Source organism: Coffea arabica, chromosome 10c, assembly GCF_036785885.1.
Source record: "Coffea arabica cultivar ET-39 chromosome 10c, Coffea Arabica ET-39 HiFi, whole genome shotgun sequence".
In the NCBI taxonomy this organism is placed as follows: domain Eukaryota; kingdom Viridiplantae; phylum Streptophyta; class Magnoliopsida; order Gentianales; family Rubiaceae; genus Coffea; species Coffea arabica.
This window is the reverse complement of record NC_092329.1, coordinates 14,163,776-14,176,581: the sequence shown is the minus strand read 5'-3', so window position 1 is coordinate 14,176,581 and position 12,806 is coordinate 14,163,776. Positions and strand designations below refer to the sequence as shown.

The window sequence follows — 12,806 nt, the reverse complement described above, 5'->3', positions numbered from 1 at the left end:
GGACTTTTATGGAGAAGGTGGAGCTTGTTTGCTATTCGTCTATTATTTGCCGATGTTGGATACACGCCAAGGTGGAGATTTGTTGAGTGTGTCTTTGTATCCCACATCGGAAGTTTAACAAAGAAAGCTCTCCTTGCGGTAGTTATAAATACAGTGCACTTAAGTGAGTTTAATCGTGCTAAGGGCACCAGCCCAAGTGCCATGGGCACCAGCCCAAGTGCCATGTGCACTAGTCCAAGAAAGTTTTTAGGGGGCTCACGCCTCAGTTTAAGAGAGGTTTTGGCTTGGCATCAAACCAAAAGAGCAAGTCATGGGCCTTTGGGCTATTAAGCATTTAGTGCTATTTAGGCTCTTTTATGTTTTCAGTTTAGGTGCCTTTTGGACCTGGAAATTATTTCCTAAGGTTTTGTATTCTCTCTTTTGTACTCTCTTTCTATTATAGTAAATCTGCTATCCCTTCGCTCGTGAACGTAAGTCAATTGGATCGAACCACGTAAATTTCGTGTCTCGCTGTTTGATTTATTTGTTCTGTTATTGTCATTATTGAGTTGCCAAGAACTCTATTATTCTCGTTCGTCAATTTCCTAGGGCCAAACCTAACACAGAATGTTAGAACACGACCAGTGTACATGCCTCGTTCCAAAATTGGCGTTCATCAATAATTTCTTTTATATTTTTTGAGAGGCAACGAATTTGCATTCTGCTGAGATTATGACCAAATTTTCTTAAAGGCATAATTCAGAATGGAAAGAGAAAAAAGCATGGTTTATTTTTCTCTTATGGAAAAACAACATCCCGAAGCAGTGAAGTGTACTGAACATTTTCTTATCCATCCCACTATGGTCCAATTGGCAATGGTCTTGAGAGAAGTTGACAAAAATTCATTCCACTTCGCACCCTTAAACTTTTGATGTATTCTCCCATTCTCTCCCTCAACTTCAATTTGAGACCTTTTTGCACCCTGAAATGTTTTAACCATCCCATGTAGTCCAATGGTTGTTGCTATCCAAAAATTGACTAAATCACAGGCACGTGAGCATTAAAAACTAGCAAGGATATTCTATGCAAAACAAAAAATGTCAAAGATAGTCGTTATGTAAGGCCAACAATGCAAAAATCAGATGTACATAGGCAACTAGAAATACTAACGCACCTCCTATTTGGTGCTCACTTGCCCGTTTTTAAATCAGGAGTTTTGTGGACAATGAACTAATTTGGACCAATTCGAAATAGATAAAACATATTAGAGTTCAGCAAGTTCTAAAATTGAAGTTAGGATACACTGTGAGTGTTGATGTGATATTTAAGGGTGCAAAGTAGACACTTGATATAGTGTTGATGTTTCACTTAATTTTTCTTGACACTTAAACTATCTAATGAAAATGGGACAAAATAAAACGATTTAGGGTACATATTGTTTGAAAAGCAAATTTTGGGGTGCAATGTTGGAACAATATCAAGTTTAAAGGTGCCAAGAGGAGTTAGTGTTTTATTTAAGGCAACATGGCCCTGTTTGCTTGGCCAGTATGGTTTGAATCCAACCAGATGTCATCTTGCTTGTAGATAGTTGACTAAGAGGTCATCTGGTCTCTATCTCTAGTTTAGTTAATAATCCACTTGGAAGGGGAAGTACCATAGGAACTAGAAAGTACAAAAGTAAAATGTGTATACCTGATAAATTGAGGGCACTAGTGCCTTCCCCACCCACATTCCAACACAGAAATAAATAAAAGATAAAAAGCTATATTTAACAAATTGGGAATTGGGAATTTCCTTTACATGTGTGATGGGACTGTATGGTTGTGAGATATTGAGAATAGGTAACCGAAAAGAGAAAAAAGAAAAAGATATTGAGGGTTGAGAGTTGAAACGAACCAGTCAAGTAGGGACCAAAAACGGCCATAGCGATCCGGTAAGTAGTGGAAAATCTGCCACAGCAACCTTTTCTGCAACTAGCTTAGCGGCATGTTACATATGTTTTGTTCTTTAAACGAGCAGATTTCAAAAAGAACAAGGTATAAAGCTGTAAATGTTCCAACAGTATTTTTGACAAAGCAAGAATGTGAAATTCCCAACTCCATAGCGAGGTCCATAACAAGAATGTGAAACAAGTTATTTTGTATTATATTACGGCTTTCTTCGCAGATTTTTCGAAATTGGATATTGGACTGATCGGGATCAAGGGAAACGACCTTAGATAATTTGTGATTATTAATGAGACTGTATTTTCATGTGACTAGCTAGGATACAATTATGTACATTTCTCAAGTTCAACAATAAATGTTTCAATGGTTAAGCTAAGGACAACATTTTTAACCCCTTGTCCCCGTAATCCTTAGCTAGAAATACTGTAATTATTGCATGAGTTGCATGGCTCTTTCTATTCCCACCGTACTTCTTGTTATGGTAAAGGATGAAATGCACATTTCAGCGTTATAAGTGTTCGGTATGGAACATATTGCTGATAAATCACAGTACTGACACCATGTGCTGCAAAGTAGTGCAGAAGCTGGCTACAGCACAAAGACATCCCTGGCAAACTTCACTTCATTGAAATGTATACTCATTGGTCAACTTCCTTTTTTTTTTTTTTGGGTAATTAGTTGGTCAACTTCTTTCTTTATCTCATTTCTTTTCTTCAACATCTGATATTCTGATAAATGAATTTAGACGAAATCCAAGCCGATGAGGATTCAATTAACCCATGTTTAGACTTATTCCATAAATATTATCATATAGAGGTGCAACAGAATATGTTGCTAATTTTTCTCGTCAATATGTTAGCAAAAATCTTATGATATTTTTACATATATTATAGTTAGTTACGTAATTTAATGCCATACAAGAAGAGCAAATTCAACATTAGGGCCACATATTATTTGCCTTTTAAGGGCAATAATTATTTGTTATCAATTTCACAATTTTATTTCCTTGTTTATCTCTTAAAATAATAGAGGCACACTTTCCAAGTTCTCTATATATTAGATGGCCATCTTTTGACGTGAGAACATGCTCTCCATTCCCTTTAATCTTCTTGCAATCTTTACTTGTTTTTGTCTCTCACCTTCTTCAGATAAAATGCCTAAACAAGTTGAGATCGAAGGCAGAGAAACAGCACCAAAGGGGCACTTTGTAGTGTACGTGGGAAGTGAAATGACTAGGTTTGTCCTTCCTACATCTTTTCTGAAGAATCCATTATTCCAACAACTGCTTGATAAGGCTGCTGAAGAATTTGGTTTCGATAACAGAAGCAGAATTGTTCTTCCTTGTGATGTGTCTAAGTTCCAAAGACTCGTTGCCTTCTTGGCCAAACGCTAGCTAGAAACATCTTGGTATATTCCAATGATGCTTTGTCCAATGTAAGTAGTGCTAGTTCTAAACTTTTGTTGCTTTCCTCAACAGTAGCGAAGACATTGGGTAAGACGTTTTATTGGCTTTGAGGTAGGATCAAAACCCGAAAGTCCAAGGTGTAAGCCCACAGAAATTTTAATTTTGAAATTATGAAATGGCTTACAAATCAAATAAAAGTGTTGTAATGCATCAAATACTTAGTTAAGATACATCAATGAATTAGCTTAGAATTTTCTGGACCTCGCACATATTTAGGACCAATCTCAATTCTAAGAAGGTTAATATTGCAAAATTAGAAGTTGTGCACGACTTTCATAAAGTAAACTTGTTTCTTTGAAAAATTTCAGCTCAAACTTTGGACCTTAGTTGCAAAAGAATTAGGTTTAACTTGAAAGTCAGCAATTGCCTTTTGAGTTGGGTTGAGGATTAGGTTTAAAAATTTTTCCCTCTCTATTGTTGAAAAAAATAGTTGCAAAAGAATTACCTAAATAATACATTGCATGCCCATCGCTAGCTGCTCCAAATGCTGCATACAGTCTTCTTCGTCTAATCAGACGTTTCTTCTCTTATAGTTCTAAAAACTTCACCAATTATTTAGTTCACAATTTTGAAGAATTTTGCTCTTTCCAGTGCATCACATCAATTAGCAGAGCCAAATGTCCATTCAGCATGTATTCCTGTCTCTTTATTTGACCTCAAGAACTTTCTCCATTAATCGGCTTCTCTGCAACCCATATTATTTTTGTAATTTTTTACCTGTTTATTCTTAGTCTCAGGGCCTACGCTTTTTATGCACTGGCTACGCCTCAAATGTTGGGGCATTATTGGGCGTTTAACCAACGAAAATGCATTGAAAATGTTTTGTAAAACAATGAGTGTAGTATTTCACTGGACAATAAACACACAACAAAAGCTTAGTTTATCGAGTACCTATTTGAGACACAGAATAAACGAATGATCTCAGAAGGAATAGGTTCATGTTAAAATGTTCCAACTCAATGACCAATCTGAGCTAGATCAGCTTGACCAATTTGAGCCATCCAATTCAAGTTTTTAATAAAAATCCAATTCAAGTTAAAGTTTTTGTTGGCTCTTTCACTTGTTGATGGCCCAGATCTGAACCACATTAGCTCAACCTATTGTTGGGCCATCAACTATTCTCTTCAATTGCCCATTGCTGTGTCAGTAGGGTTTCAAGCGAACAAATTAGAGTTGAACTTCCGTGTAATCGAGTCGCACTTAATTCAGTTTTATGAAACTTGAAATCGTTGAGCTCTCAAGATAAAATTCGAACTTGAGTTTGAAGGGTTACAAACAAATAGACTAGACTTGAACTTTTGCCTAATCGAACCGAACTCAATTTAGTTTTACGAAACTTGAACCGGATGAGCTCTCAAAATAAAATTTGAACTCGAGTTTGATTTCAAGTTCAAGCTTAGTTAAGTTTGAGTTTGAACCTATAGGAGTTAAAAAAAATAAATTTATTTATTTTTAAATAAATAAAATATACATTTCACCTTAATTAATAGTAATGAGGGCATACACGTAATTTTACTATTAAAATAAAAATATTAAAATATAGACATAAAAATTTTACTGGTTTGATGAGATAATGAGTTGAGCACATCTATACTTGCTTGAGCTCGAGTGATCAACTTAATCTGAGGTCGACTCGAGTTTTGATCGGTTTCACGAGTCAGCTTGATTTGTTTGCAGCTATACTGCTCAATTACTGTATACTACTCTGTGAGTGAAGAAGTGAAAAGGAGCATGTGATGTTTAATTCCTGTGTATGTAAAACATGGTAATTAACCAAACAATGTGCATTGCAAGTGAAAAGTCAGGCTAACGTGTGTGCATTTGAGGAACACCCTGTGCCATCCAAATACCATTTATTGCACAAAGATGACGTGTACAGCTCTAATCAGTTTATCTTTTCAGCGAGAGAGCACAAAAACACGCACAACACCCACTAAAATACGCCTCTAACACGTTTCACAAAATGGCGGCTTCAGCTTCAATCATCCCATCAAACGCAACCGCCACTGCCAAATTTCGCGCCACCTCAACCGCTGCCACCACCCCTCTCTCCCCACCCTCCGTCCTCAAATTCCCCTCAATTTCCCCAAACTACCCCTCCACTAAACCCCTCATTTCCCATTCTGCTCTTCCCCATTTCCAACACAAGCCCCTTTCCGCCGTCACTCCCCCCAACGCCTCCTCCACTCCTCCTCCCACCGCCACCGCTTCCACCTTTCACGGCGTCTGCTACGTTGTCGGCGACAACCTAGACACCGACCAAATCATTCCCGCTGAGTATCTTACCCTGGTCCCCTCCAACCCGGAAGAATACAAAAAGCTCGGGTCCTATGCTCTAATCGGACTTCCCTCTTCCTACCAGACCCGTTTTGTTGAACCCGGCCAATTCAAATCGAATTACTCCATTGTCATCGGTGGTGATAATTTCGGATGTGGGTCTTCCCGTGAGCACGCCCCGGTGGCGCTAGGGGCGGCAGGAGTGGCAGCGGTGGTGGCGGAATCTTATGCGAGGATTTTCTTCAGGAATTCTGTGGCGACTGGAGAAATTTATCCATTGGAATCAGAAGGGAGACTGTGTGAGGAATGTAGGACTGGAGATGTGGTGACAATTGAGGTTGCGGATAACAAATTGATCAATCATACCACTGGGAAAGAGAATAAGTTGAAGCCCATTGGGGATGCTGGCCCGGTAATTGAAGCTGGTGGTATATTTGCTTATGCCCGAAAAACTGGGATGATTCCTGCGTAGGAAATTTGATGGTCCTTAGGTTGCGAAGGTTCACAATTTTGGCGTCCTGGCGAAAGGGTTGTACTACTCAACTTTAAGGTTTTTGGGCAAGGAAGCCCTTGTTTGGCTCTATAGACTGTGTGTTGTATGCTTGTGTTATTAGTGACTTCTTGGTCTTCATAACATCGCTGAAGATCCACTTAGCCCTGCTGTAACAGTTATAATACTTTTCAAGTATTAAATAAAAATGACAGTTTCTGTAGTAAAAAAAAAAAAAAAGTTTATCTTTTCAGCAGGATAATGCACAGACTAGCAAGGCGCTGTGCAGCAAGTTATATACAACACAATTTTGACAGTGCTTTGGATTTATTCAAAAATCTTGCTGACACAATTGCAATTATTTTCAAGGAGAGCAGATAAGCATACTGAACGTATCTATAACAAAATAAGAACATTTGACTTTCTAGTGTCGAAACTTTTCAAGGGTATATATTTCAAGCAGTGTGCTGGAAATTTTCAAAATTTGTATCTAGTGATTCTATGATGTACATACATATATTGTATTATGAATCAATTGATTCTAAGATGTATATACATTGTGATAAATGTATATTCATTCATGAATTTGAATGTATATATATTCATGTACGTGAATATCCTTAAATGTAAGGATATATTCATGTCTTTGATCATAGGATCATGAGATGCATAAATTAAAGTGCATGAATTTATACACACCTTGAATCTATTAATACAAGTATTTATTAAATTCATTTATTTTTAAACAATTTCTCCTATATTAAGAGGTCAAGTAGAGAATGATTTGTTGCAGAAAATCACTTTCCTACTATTTAGTGATGAGCGCGGGGTATACATATAATAATTAGTTCATCCATGGTCAAATTTTACATTTATAAATTTCTAAATACTCTACACGCGATTTTTTGCAAGTATACGAGTCGTTTATTGAGCATAGGGGTATTAGGTGTCGATTCTACAGGAAAGATTGTCAATTACCAATGATTTTCGAATTCCTTTATTATTTAGACTATCACAAATATAAAAAATTAAATCTACTCTATAAAAGTAACAAAAATACAATAGAAAGTCTTAAAGGTATGGAATTCCTTACTACTCTTGCAACTGAAATTACCTGTTACTTGTATGTTATTATCCTGACTAGTTATGGCGTGATATCTTAATGTATGTGAAACCTACTTTCGTAGTGAATCAACTATACTTGTAGCGAAGCCATACCTACCTCATGGTCATGAAATTAACTATAAACTCATTTCTTCTATAAAACTATATGAAACAAGTCACTTAAGCCATAAAGGTGCACCTCTACTCTCGTGAGTGTACTTCCTAGGTTTATTATTTCCTTGAACTAGTGTTAAATTCCATTTCTCATTGCAAACTTAACACCTTAAGATTATCACAATTAATAGCTGGTTAATCATGATCAGGAAAGCAAAAGTGATAAATAACTTGTTCAAAATAATATCATCAAATAACCAAGTAAACATCACCAACAAGATATAGAAAGTTCATCCATACTCTAGGCATAAACTTTAACTAAACATGATAAAAACAAATCTAAACTTGTATTATAGTTAAACATGAATTTAAATACAAAAGAGAGAGTGATAGGAGAGAAGTCACCCTTGTCACATGAGTTTCAAACTCTTCATCTTTGCTCTTTATATCTTCATCCAAATCTAACTACAAATACAAGAAGAAAAAACTATACTAACTATACTATACTACCTTAACTAATGAACTAAGGAAATTTTAGTGAAAATTATATTTTTGGTGACATTCTCTAGCCTTCCAAAGTTATGAAAATGTCCTCCAAAGGCTGCTATTTATAGAGAATTCAAGCTCAAGGTGAGTTGTTTTATGGTTAGCAAAATTGGCTTTTGAACTCACCAAGAGTTGTTCTCCAAGTTTTCATACTCTTCTTGGTCAGATACAGTCGAAATTGCTTGCTGGAATTGAGTTGGAAAGTTGTGTGAACAAAGAACAAGTTATAGAGCAAGTTGCAGCTGAAAATGATGAATACGCGACCTAAAATACGCGACCTTGAGTCGCATATTGTACCCCACGTTTTCTCTTTTACAGGTTTGCACTTTCTGGGCAAATTTCATCCTTACTCTATTTTTGGTCCACTTTCAACTGATATTTTCTTGATGATTGAGACTGAATTAGCTCGTGTAAAACATGAAAGTTGTAGCTCTGTAAGTTAGTTTCCAATGCATCAAGAATCATCCAATTTGGAACTCTGTGAACCGAGAAATGACCAAACTACCCTCAACTGATCGGAACTCTGTTTCAGTTTTCGATAATGAAATTGCACTTCTATATTTCGACTTTTTGACAAGAAAAAAGACTAAAATGGACTTCAATGTCTCATACCAAATGTAGATATATTTCTTAGCTTCAAAATAATTCAAGAATCACCTCAATCCAATACTTGTAACTCAAAATATTGTCAAAATATCACAAGGTGTCAAAGTTGTGAAACTTCATTTCTTTTGTTTTTGCTTGCATTTCATCTTTGCACTTCATGTCTTCTTTAAACTACTTCAAATCATCAATAATCATCCAAATATGTTCTCAATTCACTTCCTTTGATGATTGAATCATTAAACCTACGAAAACATGAAATTTACACCATTAAAATCCATAGAAATTTAATTTTTACACTTTAAACCACAAAATATATATTTTCACTAGAAACTTAGTTACTTAGTTATAAAAGTAGTTAAAACACACCAAAACTAACTAATAAAACACACTTAAAACACGTAAAATATGCACTTATCGCTTAGAATTCTCTCAAAAGCACTCCTTAGTTCAAGAGAGTTTGTCTTACTTTGTGCAAGAGTCTAAGACAAACAAATTTCATCTTATCCTAAAGGATATTTGTCCAAGGTTATTGCACGTTATACCGGACAAATAAAGCCTAAAAGGAAGTGATATTCTATCATGATTTGAAGTCAATTCTTGTCACAATATTCGCCAATTCGTTGTAATACTCCCAACAATCTTTAGGCTTTATTTTGTACTCTACAATGGCTGGTACCTTGAAAGAGTTGGCATCCAACATTGTCAAACACGAGAGATTTGATGGAGGAAATTTCATTCACTGGCAAAAACGTATTCATTTCCTTCTTACTGCGCTCCAAGTGGTCTATGTTTTGACCACCCCAAAGCCATTGGTCATCAATCTCGAGGAAGAAACTCTTGAAGACATTCAAAAACGTCAGAAATGGGAGAACAATGACGAAATATGCTGTGGTCACATCCTCAATACCATGAGTGATAGCCTATTTGATATCTACCATTCAACTACTACCGCCAAGGAACTTTGGGATCGTTTGGAGTCCAACCACATGCAAGAAAACAAGTAAGAAGTTTCTTGTCTCATCTTTTAATAATTATAAAATGGTAGATAATAGGTCTGTTATGTAGCAATTTAGTGAAATTAAAAGGTTTCTTAATCACTTCATATAACACAATCTACACATGGATGAAGCCATTATTGTTTGCTCTATAATAGATAAATTATCACCTTCTAGGAAAGATTTCAAGAGAGACCTCAAACATAAAAAAGAAGATATCTCTCTTGAGATTCTTGCTAAATCTCTTCGAGTAGAAGAGGAAATTCGCGTACAAGAAAAGAAGGATACACAAATTCTTGAAAATAAAAAAGATTCTACTTCAAAAATGCATGTGATTGAAGAGGGACAAGCTAAGAAATCTCAAGGAAGCAAGAAGGACCAACAACCCAAGAACCAGTCCAAGAAAAGGAAAATCGTGTATTGACGAAAATGATTAATGCACTTTTGTCAAAGTCTGGATCAAGTCAAGGATTTTGGGGGGAAGCCTTGTTAACAGTTTGTCATATCCTAAATAGAGTTCCTAAAACAAGGAGTTCTATAACCCCTTACGAATTTTGGAATAAAAGGAAACCCAACCTAAACTATTTGAGAGTTTGGGGTTATAAGGCTGTTGTAAAACTCTCAGAACCTAAAAAAAGGAAATTGGGAGAAAGAAGTGTGGAGTATATATTCTTAGGATATGTACAAAATAACAAAGCATATAGGTTCATGGTAATTGAACCTAATAATTCAATTTTGGCTAATACTATAATTGAACCTAGGGTTGCTATTCCAAAAGATGTTATTCCAAAATCAAATAAATTGACAAAAGATGGTGAAAATGAAACCATTGAATTGAGAAGGAGCAAAAGAGCTAGAAAGCCAAAAGACTTTGGATCGGACTTCTATATGTATCTGGTTGAAGGATTTTCAGATGCTAGTTGGATCACTAATAAAAATGATCACTTGTCGACAAGTGGTTGGATCGTTATGCTTGGTGGAGATGCCGTTTCTTGGAGTTCTAAGAAACAAACTTGTATCACTGATTTAACAATGGTAGTAAAGTTTGTAGCACTTGCTTCATCTTGTAAAGAAGCTGAATAGCTACGTAATTTACTTTGTGATATACTATTGTGGCTGACACCTTTGTCACCTATCTCAATATATTGTGATAGTGCAGCTACACTTGCTAAAGCTTATAGTCAAGTGTATAAAGGTAAGTCAAGGCATGTTGGTTTAAAACATAGTTATGTCAAAGATTTGATCACCAATGGAGTCATATCAATTGACTTTGTGAGATCTAATGAAAATTTGAGTGATCTTTAACAAAAGGGTTATAAAGGAACTTGGTGTTATGAACATCAAGGGGGATGGGTTTAAAGTTCAAAATTCTTACTCATTAGTGGTGGAATGTAATAATTCGAACTAATTGAATTGAAGATATCTGAGATAGGGAAGGGAAAGAGAGAGGAAGAATTGAGAATGAGATCTGAATTAAGGGAGAGGGAAAAGAGAGGGAAAAGAAAGGTTTGAATTGATTAGGAAAGAAATCTGGAACAACGTATTACCTGTCCTGCCTTCAATGCAGATGAATTACTTATACAATTCTTAGCTTTGAGCTCAAGACACAGCCTGCTAGTACTAACTACTTTTCCCGCCAATTAACTACTCTTCATTCTGTTATATCAGTTGCTATCCTCGTGACTCTTCATGCTATCACATTTCTGGTGCTACTCCTTTGCTGAGTCATCCCAGTCAATTGTGCATGACAATTTGGACTGATTCCAGGCCATAACAATACCTCCCCCTAAAAACAATCCTAGTCTCTAGGATTGATTGATTTGAAAAGAAGGAAATTGAGCATGAATGAACGTCCAATCCTCCCAAGTGGCTTCCTCAGGTTCCATGTTTTCCCACTGCACCAACACTTGCTCAACTTCCTGACCCTTCCTATAGATTGTCCTTTTATCCAGCACTGCTGAGGGGGTGACCTCAAACTCACTATCTGCGTTCAAGGTAGGCAAAGTAGTGCTGACTGGGGCCTCCTTTGGTGACTTTTTGAGCAATGAAACATGAAAAACAGGGTGTACGGTCGATCCTGCAGGTAGCTTCAGCTTGTATGCTACAGTCCCCACCTTTTGTTCCACCTGATAGGGCCCGTAGTACTTAGCAGTCAGTTTCAAATTCCTCCTTACGGCTACTGAGGTTTGTCTGTAAGGTTGGAGCTTCAAATAAGCCCACTCTCCCACTATAAACTCCCTGTCACTCCTCCCTTTATCAGCCATTTGCTTCATTCTGTTCTGAGCTTTAAACAAGTTCTCTTTGAGCAAGGAATTCCAGCCTACTCTTTCCTGTGCCCAATCCTCCACAGCAGCTACTATTGTCTTATCGGGCCTCAGGTTCAGTTGTATAGGTTTGTAACCATATAAGGCCTGGAAAGGGGACATTTGTAGACTGCTATGGTGGTTAGTGTTATACCACCATTCTGCTGCAGGAAGCCATTTTCTCCACTTCCCTGGTTGATACATACACACACTCCTCAGGTAGCTTTCTACACATCTATTAACCCTCTCAGTCTGTCCATCAGACTGAGGGTGGTATGCAGAAGTGAGGTTTAGCTCTGTGCCAAGCATCTTGAAGAGTTCCTGCCAGAACAAGCTAGTAAAGGCTTTATCCCTATCAGAGACAATGTGTGTTGGTAGGCCATGTAACCTGAAGATCTGATCAAAGAATGTCTCTGCTACACTTTTAGCAGTGTAATGAGAAGTCATAGGGATGAAATGAGCATATTTAGTAAATCTATCTACCACCACATAGATGACATTACAACCAAAAGATTTAGGCAAACCTTCTATGAAATCCATGGAAATTTGTTGCCACGCTTGCTCAGGAATGGCCAATGGCTGCAACAGTCCTGGATAAGCGCAATTCTCATTTTTACTTCTCTTGCAGACATCACAATTCTGTACATACTGTTCGACCTCTTTTTTCATTCCAGGCCAGTATAGGTAGCTTTTGATCCTCTGATAAGTACCATGATTCCCAGAGTGACCTCCAAGACAAGAATCATGAAAACAGGAAATCAATTTTTGCCTTAGTCCAGCCTCTGCTCCTACCCAAATCCTTCCTTTAAATCTCAAAATCCCTTGGTTATACAAGTAGTCAGGTAGTGCTTCAGCTCCCATGGCCAGCCTCAGTAGAACCTCCTTTGCCATGTCATCACCATTGTAGCTCTCAGCTACCATTGACAGCCATTGAGGCTTGATGGCAGTGATGGCATGTACAAATGTTTCTGCTGGCTCCTC

The 12,806-nt window shown here is 37.0% G+C and overlaps 1 protein-coding gene across 1 annotated transcript; it reads left to right on the top strand.

Annotated features, from left to right (window-relative positions):
- The first annotated feature begins 5,298 nt into the window (after nucleotides 1-5,298).
- LOC113714898 (3-isopropylmalate dehydratase small subunit 1-like) lies at nucleotides 5,299-6,229 on the top strand. The gene has a single exon (XM_027239032.2). The coding sequence runs from the start codon at nucleotides 5,354-5,356 to the stop codon at nucleotides 6,137-6,139; it is 786 nt and encodes a 261-aa protein (XP_027094833.1). The 5' UTR covers nucleotides 5,299-5,353; the 3' UTR covers nucleotides 6,140-6,229.
- Nucleotides 6,230-12,806: the final 6,577 nt, after the last annotated feature.